The 21,003-nt window shown below is 37.8% G+C and overlaps 2 protein-coding genes across 2 annotated transcripts in view; one reads left to right on the top strand and one right to left on the bottom strand.

Annotated features, from left to right (window-relative positions):
• Positions 1-7,805: 7,805 nt before the first annotated feature.
• On the top strand, positions 7,806-9,853 carry LOC114168421 (Eukaryotic aspartyl protease family protein). Its single transcript, XM_028053221.2, has one exon. The coding sequence runs from the start codon at positions 8,128-8,130 to the stop codon at positions 9,577-9,579; it is 1,452 nt and encodes a 483-aa protein (XP_027909022.1). The 5' UTR covers positions 7,806-8,127; the 3' UTR covers positions 9,580-9,853.
• A 1,972-nt stretch (positions 9,854-11,825) lies between these two features.
• LOC146888386 (uncharacterized) overlaps positions 11,826-21,003 on the bottom strand; it is a 34,987-nt gene continuing 25,809 nt past the window's right edge. Inside the window, exon 3 of the mRNA XM_085669829.1 lies at positions 11,826-11,850. Coding sequence (XP_085525955.1) covers positions 11,841-11,850 — 10 coding nt within the window. The 3' untranslated portion in view covers positions 11,826-11,840. The remainder of the gene's footprint in view (positions 11,851-21,003) is intronic.

The following is a 21,003-nucleotide window of genomic DNA, read 5'->3' as shown; positions in this document are numbered from 1 at the left end:
AATAAAACATGAACGTTCTTTTAAACCCCAAGCACATAAGCTTGGAATAGAACACAAAGGTTCTTTATACCTCAAGCACATAGGCTCAAAATAGAACACAATGGTTCTTTATACCTCAAGCACATAGGCTTAGAATAGAACACAAAGGTTCTTTATACCTCAAGCACATAGGCTCATAATAGAACACAAAGGTTCTTTATACCTCAAGCACATAGGCTCGGAATAGAACACAAAGGTTCTTTATACCTCAAGCACATAGGCTTGGAATAGAACACAAAGGTTCTTTATACCTCAAGCACATAGGCTCGGAATAGAACACAAAGGTTCTTTATACCTCAAGCACATAGGCTCGGAATAGAACACAAAGGTTCTTTATACCTCAAGCACATAGGCTCGGGATAGAACACAAAGGTTCTTTATACCTCAAGCTCATAGGCTCGGGATAGAAAGAATTTCATTGAATAATATTGTATTAAAAGATTAAAACCAAGAAAAACATCTCTACAAAACAAAACCATTCAGCTAAAGTATCAACTAAAGTAAAAACGCAAATTCGCCGCATTCCATGTCCGTGGTATCTCCTTTCCCTCTAGTGTCTCCAATTTGTAAGCTCCCTCCCCCAATACTTCTTTAATACGATAGGGCCCGGTCCACTTTGGCGCCAACTTACTATCCACCTGAATTAACTGTGCCTTCCTTAGTACCAAGTCTTGTGCCCAGAAACCCCGAGGTATTACCTTAGTCTTGTAACTTCTCTCTAACCGCCTCTTCATTGCTTCACCTGAAATTTGAGCCAAGTCCCTAACTTCATCTATAACATCAAGGTTTGCCCGCAAACCCACTTCGGAAATCTCCTCATCAAACAACCTCACTCTTCCCGTGTTCTCCATCATGTCTATCGGGATCATTGCGTCGGTGCCGTATACCAAAGTAAATGGAGTTTCCCGGGTAGACGTCTGAGGCGTGGTATGGTATGCCCATAACACTCAGTGTATCTCATTTGGCCACTCTCCTTTTGCCGCCATCAATCTTCGTTTCACACCCCTTAATATCACTTTATTAGCCGCTTCTGCCTGTCCATTCGTCTGAGGATGCTCCACCGAAGAGAAAACCTGTTTAATCCCGACTTCCTCGCATAATTGCCTCACCTGTGAGCATGTAAACTGAGTTCCATTGTCCGAAATAATTCGGCGTGGAACACCAAATCGGCATATTATATTCTTCCAGATAAATTCCCGAACCCGACTACCCAAAATCACAGCAACCGGCTCGGCTTCAATCCACTTTCTAAAATATTCTACTGCCACAATCAAAAACTTGAATTGTCTCACCCCTTTAGGAAACGGACCTAGAATATCTATTCCCCAAGTGTGAAAGGGCCAAGGTGTATTAATGGAGTGCAGCACCTCTGGCGGCGCATGGCTCCAATCAGCATGTTTCTGACACGACTCGCATTTCCTAACATACTCCATACAATCATTCTTCATAGTGGGCCAAAAGAACCCCCCCCCCCCCGAACTATCCGCAACATCAACGCTCTCCCCCCAACGTGACTTCCACAAATGCCTTCATGGAGTTCGGTCATGAGCCTAGACGTCTCCCTCCTTCCTACACAAATCATCAAAGGCCTAGAAAATCCATACCTAAATAAATGACCATCGATCAGTGTATATCGGCTTGAGTTTTTCTTTATTTTTTGCGCCTCATTCACATCCTCAGGTAACTTGTTATCTGCAAGATAGCTTCTTAAAGGTGTCATCTAGGATTCTTCAACCATCAAAATCTCCAAAACCTGATGTTTCTCCCGTGTATCTACCCGAGGAGCTACCAATGTTTTTCTTATCACCGACTTATGCTGCCCTGGTTTCGAAAAACTAGCCAACTTGGATAACAAATCAGCTAGGCAATTTTGCTCCCTCGGAACATGCACGAATTCAAAGAGAACAAAATTTTTCGCAATAGATTGGACTACCTCTAAATATTTAGCCAATTGTGGATCACGAGCCTAGAATTCTCCGGTCACTTGTCCTGCTACTAATGCGGAATCGCTTGTGACTAACAACCTAGTGATGCCCATTTCTTTAGCTAAAAGCATCCCTGCTATCAAAGCCTCGTATTCTGCCTGGTTGTTACTAGCTTTGAAAGCAAATCTCAACGATTGTTCAATCAAGACTCCCTCTGGTCCTTCCAAAACTATACCAGCACCACTTCCTCTTAAATTAGAAGCCCCATCCACTGATAGAATCCATGATATTTCTTTTACGCGCTGACCCGTAACAGGTGGTTCAGACAACTCTACTAAAAAGTCAGCTAAAAACTGAGCTTTGATCGGCCCTCATGATTCATATTGTATCCCATACTCCGAGAGCTCTATCGCCCATTTAACCAACCTACCTGATATATCAGGTTTTTGCAATATGTACCTGATCGACAAATCCGTCATCACCTTGACACTATGATTTTGAAAATAATGTCTTAAACGACGAGCTGACACTACTATGGCCAATGCCGCTTTCTCTATTGTTGGATATCTCACCTCAGCACCATGAAGTACCTTGCTTACGAAATACACAGGCTTCTGATCCCCACCAGACTCTCGTACCAATACCGAACTGACTGCATGCTTGGTCACCGAGATATATAACACTAGATCAGCACCTTTCTCGGGTTTGCACAATACTGGTGGTTTACCTAGATACTCTTTCAACTTTTGGAAAGCTTCCTCGCATTGATCGGTCCATTGAAACTTTTCATTTTTCTTCAAGCATTGGAAGTAGGGAAAACCCCGATCTCCACTTTTAGCAAGAAAACGGGACAAGGCCGCCATCCTCCCCGTCAATCTCTGTACTTCTTTAACATTGCTTGGACTCCTCATATTTATGATGGCTGCACATTTATCTGGATTAGCTTCTATTCCCCTCTTGGTAAGCAAGAAACCCAGAAACTTCCCTGCCTTAACCCCAAAAACACACTTCTCAGGATTAAGTTTGAGTTTGTATTTGTTGATTATGACAAATAATTCCTCCAAATCCCCATGATGATGTTTCTCTTCTACCGAGGTAACTACCATATCGTCAACATATGCATACACATTCCTCCCCAACATGGACACCAGAATTCGATCCATTAACCTTTGATAGGTAGCTCCCGCATTCTTTAACCCGAAAGGCATTACCCGATAACAGTAATTAGTCGTTCCTCCCATAAATGTTGTCTTATCTTCATCTAATGAATGCATTTTTATCTGATTATAGCCTGAATAAGCATCCAAGAAACTTAACAAAGCACAACCCGATGCACTATCAACTAACGCATCTATATTAGGCAAAGGATATGAATCCTTTGGGCATGCATTATTTAAGTCAGTAAAATCAACGCACATTCTCCACTTTCCATTGGAATTTTTTACCATCACCACATTTGCCAACCAAGTCGGATATTGTATCTCCCGAATATGAGCCGCTTCTAATAGCTTACATACCTCCTCGGTAGTTGCCTGGGCACGATCCCCACTCAACCGTCTACGCCTTTGAACTTTAGGTTTAGCCGAAGGATTGGTGTTGAGTTTATGGCATAAAAAATCGGGATCTATTCCTGTCATATCTGTTACACTCCAAGCAAATGAAGAAAGGTTTTTCTTCAGTACTTGCATAAGCTATTGCTCTTGCTCTAAACTCAAATCCCCTCCAATTCTTAATTTCTTGCCCTCTACGAGTACCTCTTTTATCTCCCCCACGGGTTAAGGTCTTCTCTCGGAATGTATTAGTCTAGGATCTAACTCGGGATCTATGACTACCTCCGTTGTGCTGACTGAATATGCAACCTTCCTCCTTAACCTTAGACTATCTTCATAACATTTACGAGCAACTTCCTGATTCACTGATAAAGTGAGCACCTTCCCATCATCAGTGGGAAACTTCATCTTCAAATGGACCGTTGATACTATTGCTCCCAATTTATTGATAGAAGGCCTTCCTAGTAGTAAGTTGTATGATGAAGGTGCATTGACAACTATATAACGTATAAATATAGTTTTTGCATCTTCTTTGTCTCTAAAAGTCGTTCGAAGATCAACATAGCCTTAACCTCCACCTGATCTCCTGAGAAACCCACGAGTACTCCATCAAAAGGCCTTAATTGGTCCGTCGATATTTGCAGCCCTGTATAGGTGTTTCAGAACATCATATCGGCAGAACTCCCCTGATCAACTAGCACTCTATGAACATTCCTTCCCATCATGATAACAGACAAGACGATGGGATCATCTTCATGCGGAACTACTCCCTTTAAATCTTCACTCGAAAAGACTATAGCCAGAACTTTCTTTGGCCTTTCGATTTTGGCTGTAGTCATGACACTTCTTACATATCTTTTCCTAGCCGAGCTGGTTTGTCCTCCTTCCGCGAAACCTCCTGCTATCGTATTGAAATCCCCTAGCACAGGTGTCTCGTGCAAGTCGGGGGCTGGACAAGTTTCGGATGGTTCCGCATCTGTATCAGATTTCATAAATTTCCTCATGAGTCCCCTGTCTGCCAACGTAGAAAGTTGATTATTTAAGGCATAACACGAATTTGTGTCATGACTTCCGGCCTGATGAAACTTACACCAAGCATCCGGTCTACTTCTGAGTGTTCTCCCTGTGATATTGGGATAGCGCAAATGTTTAGATATTTCCGCATCTTCCAATATTTCAGTTAGAGCCACCCTGAAGCTTGGGATTTTCTGAATTCGTCGATACTCGGTCCTTTGTTGTGATATGTAAGGAACGAAACGACGATTCGGTCTAGCTCGCAGTGGAGTCCTTTCTCTTCGATAAGTTTTGATATCTCGTTCACTCTTGGTATGAGCCAGCGTTCTCTTGTCCCCTACTTTTTTATGACGCATGGCCTCTTCGGTCTCTATCTCCATAGCTGCCCTTTGCCTAATCTCCATTAAGGTCTTTGGCAGAAACCGGTACAGGGATTCATCGAAGGAACTGGCTCGGAGCCCCTTCACAAAGGCTTTTACAAGTAAACCCTCATTAGGGTCGACTAACCTCATGCTAATATTGGTGAAGCAATTGAGGAACTATTTTAATGATTCTTCGGCATTCTATCGTATGTCAAACGTGTCTGCCATCTCTACCGGCTTGGCCCTGTTGGCCGAAAATCTTTCCAGGAAAACGCGTTTAAAATCGGTGAACGAGTTGATTGAGGAGCTCAGAATAGTGTTGAACCATTCCAGAGCGATCTCGGCTAGCGTGCTCATAAACATTTTTCAACGTATTGCGTCATTCCCCCCTAATATCAACATCTGGGCCTGAAACGCTTTTAAATGTAGCTCTGGATCAGAACTTCCTGTGAAGGGTGTGATCTTCGGGATCACGAAATTCTATGGAATTGGCTCCTCCATGATCGAATTTGCTAAAGGGCTGGCATCGCCAACATCGGGATTTAACCGACTAGCGTATCGGTAACCAACCCTAGTGGCTTCCAATCTATTTTGCATCTCTTCATTCGCCTTCCGCAGCTGTTCTTGTTGTCGAAGTGCCTCTTCTAGGCGTCGGTGTGTTTCTTCAGCCTCTTTACATAGTCTTTCTCTTTCTCCCAAAGCCTCTTCCCGAAGAGCCTGTAGATCTTCCTCTACTTTTTTACTGGCTTCCTCCCTCTCCTTTTCCAACTGAACCTGATCAGCCTCCGCCTTCAGTCTAATTTCTTCATTCTGTCGTTGCAGCTCCAGGATGCTCTGCATTATCTGCTGCCTAGTCGGCCCCTCACGTGTCGCTCCTCTGCCTCTATTCATCCTCAATTCTGTCTATTTTTGCTCGTTCTTTGAATGGGGTCATGATCGAATTTTACCGAGCCCCACGGTGGGCACCAATGTTCTGGTTCAGAAAAATACTAGATAATTCTTCACCAAAACAAAAGAAAGTGTTTTAGACTTACTTAGGTAAAAAATCTTTTAGCCCTTGACCATGGAAGCAACCTTCTTATTTATAGAATAATCAGTTACAAAATATTAAATTCTAAAAATACAAAATAAAAATGAAATCATCCTCTGCTCCTAAAATATCTCTAAATATAACAACAACCATATTAATTCCCAAAAACCCCACCAAACACGGAAGTTAATATTCTTCTCCATCGATACCCTGCTGACCCGATCTGCTAAATGCTAAAATCCACATATCCTCTCGGCCTAAAACCGAACCACCTCCTCTGGACCAGTACACCACTATCATTGTTATAAGAACGATTTGACTTGATCATCTCTTTTATCCATATCTTATCTTAATTTTTGTTTATCATTATTTTATTTTTAACGTTTTTCTAACAATATTTGCATCACACATAGAGGATTACACAATAAGCGACTCTGCTATTGGGATCAGTATATTTAGGTTGAGGGAATCGGACAAAAGCAAATACTTCCATGTGACACTGTAGTTAAAGTATTATTTTGACCGTTTCTGCTAAAGTTGAAGAGAAAACAAAGTTAGAAACATATAATGTATTTTCTTAATATTTAGGAGTTCAGGGTAGTGGATCTTGTAGAGTAACATAAAACAAAATTAGATTTTCTTATCTTAATGGATCCCAAATTCAGTAAAAAGACCCAAATTTATTAGACTTCTTCTATTCATTCTGAGGTGAAACTTGTTATCTTGGAGGAACCATAATCCTTATACTTAAGCTTTCAAGGCAAAGAGCATAAAGATATCCAGATTATGCAGAGTACTAAAATACCCATATTATGGATGGATTTAATTTTTGCTCTAAGGCTGAAACTTGTTTTCTCGGATGGATGAGTGACCAAAAAATTAAATTTAATATTCAAACAACTTGTGAATTATACAGTCTAAAATCCGAGACAACAGAAAAAAGTACTAAATTCGATGAACGAACGAGACATAACTTGGGGAATGATCCATTAATTAAATTGATTATTACATTATAAAGAATAGGAAATTACTATCGTGTGAAAAATTATATGGGTTTAGCTTCTTCAATTGAAATAAGATGAAGTTTATATTTTCTCAAACTTTTGTCAATTCGAATTTTTAGTTTAAATTGGTTCCAATTAATATAATATTGGTAAGAATTTGTGGCCTGGCACGCACTTACATCGCGAGGTACAAATTGAAAGTAAAAAAAAGTACTGGAGCTAACTGCAAGTCAATGTATGATTCTATGTCGAAGTGGTCCCTGCCAACCAAATGAGGCTTTGGGTAACCCAAATTCTAACATCAAAGATCAAATTAACATTTTAAATCTAGTCAAATTTCATCCCCTCAAAGCTAATCGAATACTAATATGTCTTTCAGCGAACTAAATACTCACTAATAGAGTAACTAAAGAATCACTTAAAGCCCCATCACCTTTTACTTTTCACAATTAGCAAACAAAAGCTAAAGTAATTAGTCATTATAGCAATTGCATGACCTCAGACTCAACCCACTTTTTGTCCCACAAATGTTCAACATCATGGAGTGCCTAAGTCGGTCCCTTTCTTCTCATCATTATTCTTACACGCGGTGTCTTATCCTAATATCTATTAATTAAGTCAACCTTAGAAGGACAATACCAAAGACCAGCGTTTTATAATAAGCTAAATAAAATAAATTTTAAATAAATTATTATTTGTCAATAAAAATAGATATTTCATAATGTTTAATAAACATATATTTTATATCAATGAGTAAATAGTCTAGGAAGTAAAAGATACCATTTGACCAGTTTCGCACACACTAATCGCGCTTATCCCAATAATAACACCTACACCTAAGTCTCGTAATCAACCACCGATAAAGGTAGCTTACATAGAACCCTCATCACAACCACCTTTCGGCTTTCCCAAGACCAAAAACCACACTCACCAAACAATAAAAACAAACACTAATTATGAACAAATAAAGTAAATCAATCAAACATTGCTATATTTTCAACCCAAAGCACAAAGCTTATGATGCTATCTCATTCTTAAACAACATGCAATTCAATGCCAAAACCAAGTTTCTGCAAATCATCCAAACCTTCTCCTATTTTCACTTCATTTTGTTAATCCAATAACCTTTACGTGAATCCTTCTCATCCCAAAATAAAAACCCCTATTCGTTCACAAATTCTCATCACACTTTCTTTCGCTTCGATGGGACCTTTCACTTACCTCTTCCCACTTTTTCTTCTGGGGTGCTTCTCTCCGTTAACACTCTCTCGAACCACACCGCACACTCCCAAAACGACACTCCTCGACGTCGTTTCCTCCCTTCGAAACGCGCACAATGCGGTCGCTTCACCCCATTACCACCCTCTCCAACGACAGGAAGAACCCTCTCCTCTATCGTCGTTCGCTGTTCATCTACATTCCCGTGCCTCAATTCAAAAACCCTCGCACAGCGACTATAAATCCCTAACCCTTGCTCGACTCGAGCGCGACTCAGCCCGAGTCAGAGCCCTGCAAACTCGTTTAGATCTTGCTCTGAACCGCGTCTCGAACTCGGATCTCCACCCGGCCGAGTCACGCCCCGAGTTCGAAGCCAATGCGCTCCAGGGACCAATCGTCTCGGGAACGAGTCAGGGAAGCGGTGAGTACTTCCTCCGAGTCGGAATCGGGAAGCCACCTAGTCAGGCCTACGTGGTTCTGGACACAGGAAGCGACGTCAGTTGGATCCAATGCGAACCATGCTCCCAATGCTACCAACAATCCGACCCGATTTTCAGCCCGCTTTCGTCCTCTTCCTACTCGCCTATCCACTGCGACGCCCCGCAGTGTAAATCCCTCGACCTCTCCGAGTGCCGCAATGGAACCTGCCTCTACGAAGTCTCATACGGCGACGGATCTTACACCGTCGGCGAGTTCGCCACGGAGACCGTCACTCTCGGCGCGTCGGCAGTATCCGGCGTCGCCATCGGCTGCGGCCACAACAACGAAGGACTATTCGTCGGCGCCGCTGGTCTGCTCGGTCTCGGTGGCGGAAAGCTCTCGTTTCCGGCGCAGGTCAATTCGACTTCGTTTTCGTACTGCCTCGTGGACCGCGACTCCGACGCCGTTTCCACTCTTGAGTTCGACTCGCCGATGCCGCACAATGCCGTCACCGCGCCGCTGTTGCGGAACCCCGAGCTCGACACGTTCTATTACCTCGGCTTGAAAGGAATCAGTGTTGGCGGCGAGACTCTCCCGGTACCTGAGTCGAGCTTTTCTGTCGACGCCACCGGAGGAGGTGGAATCATTGTCGATTCCGGCACGGCTGTGACACGGCTACGGAGCGAGGTGTACGACGCACTCCGCGACGCATTCGTGAAGGGGGCGAAGGGGTTGCAGAAGGCGAACAGTGTGTCGTTGTTTGACACGTGCTACGACTTGTCGTCGAGGAACAGTGTGGAGGTGCCGACTGTGACGTTTCATTTTCCTGAGGGGAGGGAGTTACCGTTACCGGCGAAGAATTACCTGATACCGGTTGACTCAGTAGGGACGTTTTGCTTCGCGTTTGCACCAACAACGTCGTCGTTGTCAATCATTGGGAACGTGCAGCAACAAGGGACACGTGTCGGTTTCGATATCGGTAACTCGCTCGTTGGATTCTCTGCCAACAGCTGCTAGTGAAAGGGCAGGTGTGGTAGCGGGGTAAGCGTATAACATAAGAATCTCGTGATTTCTTTTATTTTTATTTAAATTAATTTAAGATTTTGTTTTTTCTAATGTGTAATGTAACGGTGGGGAAGGGTAATTGGGCCAGCTGAATGGTGCTAAATTGTAGAATGAGTGAGTGAGGAAGTGGTGCTTATGCAATGGCGAGGGTTGCCTGATAATTACTTTTAAAACACGAATTACAAAATTAAAACAAAATTTATGATTTAAAACGCAATTTTTTTAATACGAGGGTATAAATTACGATATATCTATATTCATAATTTGTTTTTATTTTTTTGTTTTTTTAATTGCTCTTAAAAGATAAAGAGAAGCCCATGTGATGGTAAGTGGAGTGCTGTTATTATTGTGGAGATGTATACAGGTAAGCAAGTCACGGGTTTTCCGTTTCTCAGGACCAAATGGAAATAGCTTCTTTAACGGCATATATAGTTTAAAAATGTGAAAATGATTTAGCGAATAAAATTGTTTATTTCCTTTCAATTGCTTGATTTCTGGGAAATAAGGTTTTTATTTGACTCTTTAGAAACATAATACTTAATATGCTTCATTTATGCAAAAATCTTAAACCGCACTATTTAACTTGAATAATGTTTTGCATTGTTACAAGATAGTTATGTTTACTAGTTTACAAGATGGTAGGATTTCATTGTAAGCAAAATTGTATTTTCATTTACAAATATTACTCCTACTAGATAAAAGTAAAAATAAAAACAATTCGGAAAAGTACATTAGAAGTCTCTAATTGAAGCAATACAATTAAAAATACAATAATTAGATGGATTGACATTTAATCTCAAGTATTATAATCTTCATTGGTAGAGGCTTTAAAGTCAATCTTAATTCTAAATACAAATTATAATTCGAAAAGCAAAAAATATTAAAATTATACAACATGAACAGTTATTATCCATCCTTTATCTGTTAAAGATTTAAAATTTTATTTGAAAAAAAAAATCATTTTTGTTTATCCATGACTTAAAACACATTAAACAAGGTGAGAAATGGAGGAAGAACATAATGCCTTAGTGCTTCAAGGATCACGTTATAGAGTAATAAGCTCTCAATACGTTCAAAATGTCATAAATCTAATTTTGTTCAAATTCAAGTGTTTGTACAAAGAGAAATATTTTATTTGTTTGAGTAAAATGGAGGTTTAAGAAGCTTCCTAAGATGGGTCAAAGAAGAAAAAAATAAACCAATCAAAGGTGGTGAACCCTTTGATGACTGAGGTTTATAATGATTGATGGTGGACTCTATATCCAATATGGGATTACTATTACTCTTTGGCTCTTCGCTTGTCGCAACAAGTTTGAGCTTGGGAGTTATGGACTATATATCAAATATGAGACAACCATTACTATTTGGCTTTTTTCTTGTCATAACAAGCTAGAGCCCACAAGGTTGTGGATTGTATATCGGTTTCAAAGATAAGATATAGGATGACTGATGGATCCTTGGTTCAGCTAAGTTGATAGATCTACAATTTGTTGTCTTGTCATTACCTAAATTAGTCGATTTACTCCACTCAATATGTTGAAGATATAATTTGAAGAATATCACAGAGGATTGAATACCTATTTGAACAAATATAAAAGGAAATATTCTCATATTAATTATTACTAATGTTGTCATATATTTATCAACCCATCACAAGAAACAAAAAGACTCTATAGATCAAAGATTACAAGAGAATTTCCAAAAGATCAAAGCCAGAACATTATGATATTTGAAATTGAAACTATTAAATGACTGAAAAGGAAAGAACTGATAATTCACAGGAAACAATATACTCTGAATGAAATATCAAGTGCTTCTAAATGAAGAAAAAGAATATATGAGGAACATCTTGAATTGAATTTGCATGAATGGTCAAGTGGCACAATGTGACTATAAGTACTAGGACCAACATGAAGAAAACAAGTGGAATACGAGAAAAAATGTTGAAGTGCTAAAACATTGTCAAATCGATTCAAGAGAAAGAAGAAGTAAGAATACTCTAAGATCATAAAGTCAAATTCATATTGGATAGATTGATATCGGGTTGTGTGATAACCATTGTAATATCCTGTACATAGTGAAATATACCTTATGAGCGTGATTGTACTCTTTTGCGTGAGAGCATATTTTGTTCATTGTAATTGTGAGCTCTCAAGAGAGATTGAGAAGATACTTGGAGAGGTTAAACTCGTGATCCTTAGAGAGGTTGATACTCATTGTAACCTGAAGATGGTGATACTCGTACTAGTCAAGATATTTAATTGGTAGAATTTCTTAAGCAGGTGGCTTAAGAGACTAAACATAGCCTGAAGTGGAGATGAATCAGTATAAATCTTTGTGTGCATTCTTCTCTACCTTATTCTTTATCTTATTTTATTTACAATAGTATATATGCGCAAAATGATTACAAAAGGCCTACATGCTATATTCATCCCCCTTTTTAGAATGACCTTGCAATAACAGTAGTCAGTCTAATTGAAAAAATATTCAAAGGTAGTTTTGTGGCTCTATTCAAGGCCCCTAATTCTAGAGCTAACTTTCTTTTTAAACTAATGCATATGATTGATAGAAAAGTGAAATGCATGTTTGGTTTCTACAAAATTGATATTATTTGTCATAATAGAAAAAAAGAGAGTGTTAAGACATGATTAGTTTATACAAGACTAGAATCAAGTCTACATTTGAACTCATGCCTAATAAATCACCAAAGATTTTATGATAACAATTAATACAAAGTTTTCGTTTATCTAATAATTTTACCATTTGTAAATTAGTTAAAGGCTCTCAAAGCATACATTATAAAGAATAAATGCATGTTGATAAAATGCTAAACACATACAAGCACAAAGCAAGAATAAACGCATATGCTTAAAATGTTAGACAAGTAGAAGAATATACATATTGAACAACAAAAGCATGAAGCACCAAATGTCTATATCAAAGACTAAATGACCATAAAAAAATGATATGCATTCTTAAGTTTATATCTTCAAATAAATGGAAGAACATCTATCAAAGAGCATGCATCACAATTTTCATAGTAGATCCGGATACACACACAACCTACCTTTGAGTATCATATGCTCATTTTAGTACAATCAAATACAACAAAAAGATATTTACTCAAATAAAGTATGTCCTTTCCCTCAATAAAAGAAGTGCAAGAGTGAAAGCGTGAGCCAAAAGTTAAACATCTTTGATAGAGCACTAATGTAAAGGATAAAGCAAAAGCACTAGGTCATGCCATTTTTTTTAAGCCTATAAATATAAGCCATGTTATGGAAATGAAGTTTGAAAAATATTTTTCTAAATCAACATACATCTACACAAACTTTCTATCTTTAATCATCCAAGTGTTTTATTGTAAATCGTCTTCTAGATAACATAGATAAAGTGCTTTTATTTTCTAATCCTTTATGATTGCAAGACTATCTTAAGGGGAACATAGATTTTATACCGACTTCAATTGTGCTTAAACTTAATGGCATTTCAACGCATAGTTAAAGGTGACTTTAAGTACTCATTGTAAGCCAAAAGGGTAGAGAGAATGCTTGAAAACATTTGATTGTTTAATTGAACCCTTTTTCTTTGGAATTGAAGACTAGGATGTAGTATAGTTTTAAAGGTGAACCAATATAAAAATAAATTGTTTGCCACTTCTTTTTACTGCACACTTGATTTCTCTCTTAGCCATCTTAAAATATTTTTGGAAGAACTTGTGAACTTGTTTATAAAACCATTAGATAGACCATTATCAACGTTTAGCGGGTCTACTTGCAAAAATATTTTTAGGGTAATTTTTAAAATCTATTCAAAGCCCTTTCCAAGCCCTAATAATTTCTTTGGATTGCTTCCTCTCCATCCCTAACCTTGTCATTGATATGCCAAACAAAAACTAATACTAAATAGTTACACAAGAAAGGGGATGATGTTCTAACATGTAATGAATGAGAATTTTTCTATGCAAGCCATTTGTTAATGTTATTTTATGATGCTTCTTTACACTTTTATGGTTGATCTTATGTTACTACTAATATGTCTTTCTTTGAGGCATTCAAAATTATAAGGAAAATAAATAAAATACGACGAGGGACGAATGAAGGAATGTGAAAAACAAGAAATACAAAAAGAATGATTGTTCCTTCCTTTTTTTTAGTTAGTTAAACTGATATAACATGCAATATAGAATATCATAAGAAAGAAAAGATACTCAATACTTTTATATTAGTTCGTTTGATCACACATACTACGTCCAATTCCCAATCAATCAATAAAGTTCCATTAAGAAGACTCGCGTTGCAAATTACAAACAAGTATTCTTTCCTAAGCCATTTTTGGCGCAACCAAGTATTCTTTCAACAAGTAACTCATGGCTTAACCTAAGCAACACATACAACCAATAAGTCAAAAATAAGAAAACAATAATGTAAGCTTCCGCTAGCTCGTATTCTTAACTTTTTTTTTTCCATTCAAAACTTAACCTTTAAAATCTACTCAATTGCATTTTTTTCTCCCAAAGTTTGACACTCACTCACTCGTTTAATATTTATCTTAACGGGCTTCACTTTCACCCTTAAAACCCAATATCCTCTTAAGAGATTTTAGGTGATCCTCTAACACTACTAGTAACTGGATGAAACCTTCCAAGTATCCTTAGAAACCATAGGTTAGTATATTTCACAATCTAGCAACTTACGTGCTCTCTTTTGTACTCAAAGATGCCCTCCAATAAGTGATTAATGACAAAAGACATGTATAGATTGTATTTCATGGTTAGAAACACACCTACACATGATTTTGTCACCAAAAACGCGCCACAAGAGAAGATCATCCCACACATAGTACTTAACATCACTCTTAAACTTATCATGTTTAGCTTTTGTGGTTTGATTTAACCTAGATAACATTTAATTAACTCATGTATATCCTCACTAGTTTAAGCAAATACAAGTGAAAAGAAAACCTGTTACACTACACTCATTCCAAAGTATATGATTAAAGTGTTATTTATACGTCATAAGTTCAAGCGAGTGCCCATGAAGTATTGTTTATTCCCTTAAACAAAAGGTTATCAAATAGTTGATAAGAATACTAACTAAAGCTATAAGATTGATAAATAAACATTATAATAAAAATCAAAATTAAAAAAAAATTAAAGGAACAATTTGTTGCAATTAACCTCTAAATTGACTATGAGATTACAAGAGAATCAATATGTTGGAATGTAAAAAAAGAAAAATAAAGTAGTGTATCAATGCTTAACAATGAAAGTGATGTATGATTGTGAGATGAGGTGTTCATTGAAGGCTCGTTGTTGCTATACTTTTATAGTGTTTTTTATTAGGTCTTAGTTGTTGATTCATGTTCTTCTTTGGTGGTTTTACAATAACAACTTATGTTGTAGAAATAAAAAAAATATTAGTATGTGTTGCTTGCATCCATTGTTGACAAAAGAAAAAGATGAACATCTTGCTTCAATAAAGAGTTTTAATGATGATGACTTATGAATCTTAAACCTAGCATCTTCCCCAAACAACACCAACATCCTCCACCGCACATGCTCTTGTTTCTTAAGTAAACAAAGAGCCTAAGGTGTGTCATTAGTGAACATATCATCATCAACGTGATAATTTCAACAGTAAATGTGGTTAAGGCTTAGATGAATGGATTATAAAACCCTATATTCTTGGGCTAAACCATAACTAATATCTAAGACTACTGAGTATATTTTGGCTAAAATTGTGAAGGAATTAAAAAATTTACAACCTATGAGGTAGTTAATGCACGTGAGCCAATGAGCCTGTTTGTAAAGATGAGAAAGTAGACGATGTATTTTTTACCTATTCAACATGTTATTTTACTTATTTGAGTTTTGATATACCAAAAAGACATCTTAGGCCTCACTTAAAAGTGTTTTAGTTTGAGGCCTACTATCTCTCATTCTACATCATATAAAAAATTTAAGGTTAAATTACTCTTTTGGTCTTTCTATTTGTCAAGTAATATCAGTTTGGTCCTTTTTAAGGTATGTTTGTCGCCTTAATTCCCTTTTGGCTGTCGAATTTTCCCTTATATTGGACTAGTCTTCCAAACACTCAACTCCCAAGAGAACTAACTAACTTGGATGTTGATGACACCAAAAATTGTCAACATTTAGAAGGAATGAAATTTGTATTTGATACTGCTAAGGTTGGAATACAATTGTGTAGATCTTATAATATACATAGGTAGGGATAATATTTCAAGAATTTAGGTTAAGTTATATGTTATCTCGTCTAACCTTGTTTTATATCTCATGATACAATTGCAAAAGGGCTATGTCATGCAAAGAGATGGCATGCCTTGCCAACAAATTGAAAAAGAAGAGTTTTAATGTTGGAAAATCCATTCATACAGAAACCATTCAGAGCCATCCAAGTTACTATTTTTGAGGAATCACCCTTACATACACCATTAATTAGAAAGAAAAGTTAAGGGAAGTTAACAACCCAAGAAAAGAGTCCTAAGCATCCAGAGTTGAAGGCTTTAAATTGTATTATCCTAACCAAAAAGGTTTGATAGGGGATATATGGGATTCTGTCAACTAGAGGCGAGACTGAGAGCATATTTTTTTGGAATATTGTATAGTCACTTTGGTTCACAACCTTGAACGCAATCTTCCTGACCCAAATTTTAAGAAATTGAGTAAGTATGGCCTTATAGACATATGTAAAGGATTGAAAAATTATTTGAATAAAGCCACCACTTTGGTTTGTATTCCTAAACTATTGAGAAGTAGCTTCATCATTCTCTGAACGAGGCTAACGTAGAAACAATTGGATCAAGTTTCAGATGTCCGAATATAAAGATTGTGCTAATAAAGGAAACAAAATGGAGGCCATTTTGAAGGCTAAACAAGAGACCACCATTGCTTTGAAGGAAGAATAAGTGACCCTCAAGCCACACTCGATGAGGAGAGAAAGAAACATCAAGAAGTCACATATGTTCTTTGATTCCCAAGAGTCCCTTCATATGATTAAAATTGATAACACCTACATTGTTTGTTGTTGTAGGATACTTGACTTTTTAAGTGTATTGTATATATGATGGCTTTTAGCCTGTTGAATGACTTTATTGTAGTGGCATGAGCAACGAAAAAAATGCCAAAAAACCTTAAGCTTTGATACCATGTTAAATATAGACAAAAACTATATAGAGTTAATCTTCCTTGTGTTAAAATACACATAGAGTGAATATATTTATAATAAAGAGTGATACAAGTATATATGACAACCAAACATAAACATGGTAAATTGAAGATATTGTTACAAACAATATCAATCATATCTTCCTATATCAAACAATGTTAATGTTTCCCTAATAAACAATAAACGTTATGCTTCCTTAATTAACATAATATGCAATATATCTAACAAATGATGACCTACATAGGAGCACATTATATGTAGATGGAGCATTTATAACCTAATATCTTATAGGAATAACTCTGGTCCATTAACCCCTTCCAAAGGTGGTTTGAATCTCGATGTATCCTTGCAGCTCAATAGGGTCAACTACGAGCCCAACAAATACTCATTTTGCTTCATGTATTAAGGTTGAACTTACTACATGTTTGGATACCGTGAAGTAAAGCATAAGGGTTTGATGACATATTGGCCTCTACAACACTAGAGAGTGAACTAAGTACTCTTTCATAGTAATGAAGGTCTGCTCACATTGCTTAGTCCATAAAAAATGTCCTTTTGTGCATACAAGGTTAAAAATAGAGTGCCCTTTTCTCGTGAGGCAAATAGGAATCGAGATATAGATGCCATTTTTCTAAATTTACTTATTTCATTGCTTCAAAAGTTTTTGGATGTCAATCTTTAGATATGTCCCTCTGGTCTAACTCTTTCATTGCTAATTAGACCTTACACTAGTTGATCACATATGTTCTTTGATTCCTAAGACCTCCCTTCATAATATTTACGTGTTATCTTCTTATTAACATTGATAACAACTACACTTCATCTTGTGGTGGGCTACTTGACTTTTAAGTGTATTATCGATAAGATGACTTATCCTATTAATTGAGAACCTGCTGAAGAGTACATTATATGTAGACGGAGCATTTACCACCAAATATTTTATAGGAATAACTTTAGCGCAATGTCCCATTCCAAAGGTGGTTCGGATCTTAATGTATCCCCACACCTCAGCAAGGTCGTCTGCGAACTCGACAAGTACTCCATTAAAAGTTCTTAAAACATCAATTAGAATCCTCATACCAATGAAAACCTCCCAATATAGGACATTAGCTGAGATTCCTTGGTCAAAAAGTACTCAATGAACATTTTGAGACATCATTATTATTGAAATGACTATTGGTTACGAACCTACTTCTACCCCATTAATTGTCATAATTTGCCTGGCATACTACTTCCTTGTTGCATTTTTTTCTCCTCCACATGCGAACCCACCGGCTATAGTGTTGAAGCCTCCTAGAATGGGCTCCAATTGCTCCCTAAGTTATGGCTTTTGTCCCTTATAGCATCATAAGTTGCACATCGCGTATCTACTTCCCTACGCCTTTTATACATGCCTAAGTGCACCTTTCAAATAATTTTTTCAATATGTTTGATCAAGGCAAAACAATTTTTTGGTGTTATAACTATTTGTCCAATGGAACTCATACCATGCATTCCTATCAGGACCAAGTTGCTTCTCAGTCCTTCTTGGGGTACATAAATAGATTTGCATCCTTCACCTCTCGTAGATCTGGGCCCTAGAAACTCTAATGGGAGTCAATTAGAAACTTAACACTTTTCACCTTCTTGGCCTATAAGGGTGCTAATTTGTAATGAACTTTGGGCTCTAACATTACCTAGTGTCCTTCTTCTTCCTCCAATGTCAGTCATTGTGCCTTATACCTTTTGAAAAGTCTTCCATCTAATTTTCTTTTAAGCAATAATCTCCTTTACCTCAATATGTGACACAACATAAGACTTAACTTCGGCCATGTCTTTGGGAGGCCGTTCAATGAGAGATTCTCTCAAAGAACCAACCCTCGAATCCCAAATCCTTACTGAAAGCATCAGTGAACATAGTTTCATCAGGTTGAGGGACTAAGACTACCACCTTAAGAAAAATGCTTCAAATACTCCTTTAGTTTCTCTCATGGCATATGGAATACGTAAAAAATGTCATTAAGCTTTATTACTTTTTGGTATATTGGCAGCAAACTATGCCATGAAAAGCTTAACAAACTCATCAAAGCTACTAATCACTCGATTTGGTAGTCGGCTAAACCAATCTAAAGCCATGCCAGCCAACGTGCTAACAAACATCTTACAACTTACTTTATCTAATTCACCACTTATCAACATTTGAAATCGGAATGTTTTAACATGAGCCCTTAGATCTTGTGATCTAGTGAAAGGGTTGATTTTAGGAATCATATAATGAGGTGAAATTAGCTCGCTCATGAAGGCTGGAATTCTTGTTGCTCCCCTAAACTTCCATCATCATAGTTAAAAATGAGATGTAAAGCTCCCTATTTTATTTCCAATGCTCTTGTACTTTCTTTGCTGCCTTAGCCTGTAGTTGAGCCACCTGCTCCTTACATCTCAACTTCTCCACATTCTGCTTGAAATGTTGCAGCAAACTAGCTTCCTCTTCAGCCATCAAATCGACGAACTAGAGTGGTTATCTAGCTCCTAGCAATACCTACAAGTTATGCGAGAACCATTTATTGGGCCCTTTTGTGGGTACCAAAGCTACTACTCAAAATCACTTAAATTGTAGTAATTGTTTTTACATTGACCTTTTCTTTAACTTTGGTTTTGTCTCCTTAATGTTCTATTGTGCGGTAATGAGTTACTTGATTAATTATAGCTTTTGGACTACACAACTTTGATGGACTACTCGTACTCGTCCCCTATACTACACAACCTTGATAGACTACCCGTCTCCGCCCCTTATACTACACAACCTTAATAAGTAGCCCCAAATGACAGATTACTCGTCCCAGGCAAGAGACCAGTCGTCCTCGTCCTCATCGTACCTAAGATACCAACCCTTAAGGAAGTTTCCAAAAATCATCCACCCAAAGGAACCATCCACTATGCGGCCCAACTTAGTATGTGTCGGCCTTGTGGGACAACACGTACTCGAACCTGTTAGCTAAGCACAGCCAATCTAATTATCTTAAAGGAAAATGATCCCATGTTACGTAAATAATTGTAATTAGTAGGTAATTAACTATTGGATAAAATCACAATCAATAAAGTCCATAAACTCTACTATAAAAGTCACGTTTTTTGGAAATGTATTCTTAGATTACTATTCTAACATCAGAGCCCTAGACCCTAGATTGACTTTAGTATCAGAGTATCTTTTGCAAGCACCCCCTCATTGTGCTAAGGACTGAAAGGTAGGACATTTTCAAAGAGAAAGTCGTAAAGACCAGGAAACCCTCTTTGGAGATCTCACAAGATATATATTGTCCTTGTAAGTACAACTAGCGTCCATAATGGGGCCGATAAATATTCTATGAAGGCAAGAAAGCAAAGAATCAAAAGTTGAACGAGGATTGGAAGATGTTATCCATAAGAAGCAGAGTCGTAGAAGCCAAGGGAGTTGGTCCCTCCACTGACTTGGCCACTATCCTAGAAGCTCAAGCAAAGATCTAGTAGGAGTTTGCGGACTAAAAAAAGGAATGCAGAAGAGATGGAAGCCTTAAAGGATGAAAATGCCAGGCTGAAGAAGAAGATCGAAACCTCCAAAGGTAAGGAAGTCGATGAGTTCAGGCACGTAGGACCCAAAGTCACTATTCATGAGGCTAAAGAAGAAAGTGAACACAACCTAACTAATTGCCCCAAAGGTGTTACCAAAAATTTCACTGCCATAAGAAATAGCTGACATGACCCTTTTATTGACAGGATCATGGAGACTCCATTCCACAAGTAGTGGAAGGCACCCACAGTATATAATAACGACACTACCGATCCTAACGAGTATGTGTCTGTGTACACGGATGAGATTATCTTATACTCCCCCGATGACGTAGTCTTATGCAAGGCCTTTTACTCGACCCTATGCAAACCAACCCTAGATTGGCTCGCAAAACTATTGCCTTATTCCATAGAATGCTTTGACGTTATGACAACGTCTTTTGCCACCTACTTTGAAATCGGTCGCTCATATGATGTCACCCCCATCTCCTTACTTAACATACAACAAGAAGATGGAGAATCCCTAAGACCGTACATTGACCGCTTTGGGTCTGCCACCCTTAAGGTTAAAGACCTCTATTTAAGGAGCATCTTGCACTATGGTTAATGACTTGCAACTAGGCTATTAGCTAACGAAGTGTGTATGAACCCTCTAACTAACATG

Source organism: Vigna unguiculata, chromosome 2 (assembly GCF_037176805.1).
Source record: "Vigna unguiculata cultivar grain cowpea cultivar isolate G323 ecotype 2 chromosome 2, ASM3717680v1, whole genome shotgun sequence".
NCBI lineage: Eukaryota > Viridiplantae > Streptophyta > Magnoliopsida > Fabales > Fabaceae > Vigna > Vigna unguiculata.
This window is presented reverse-complemented; position numbering and strand designations above follow the sequence as displayed.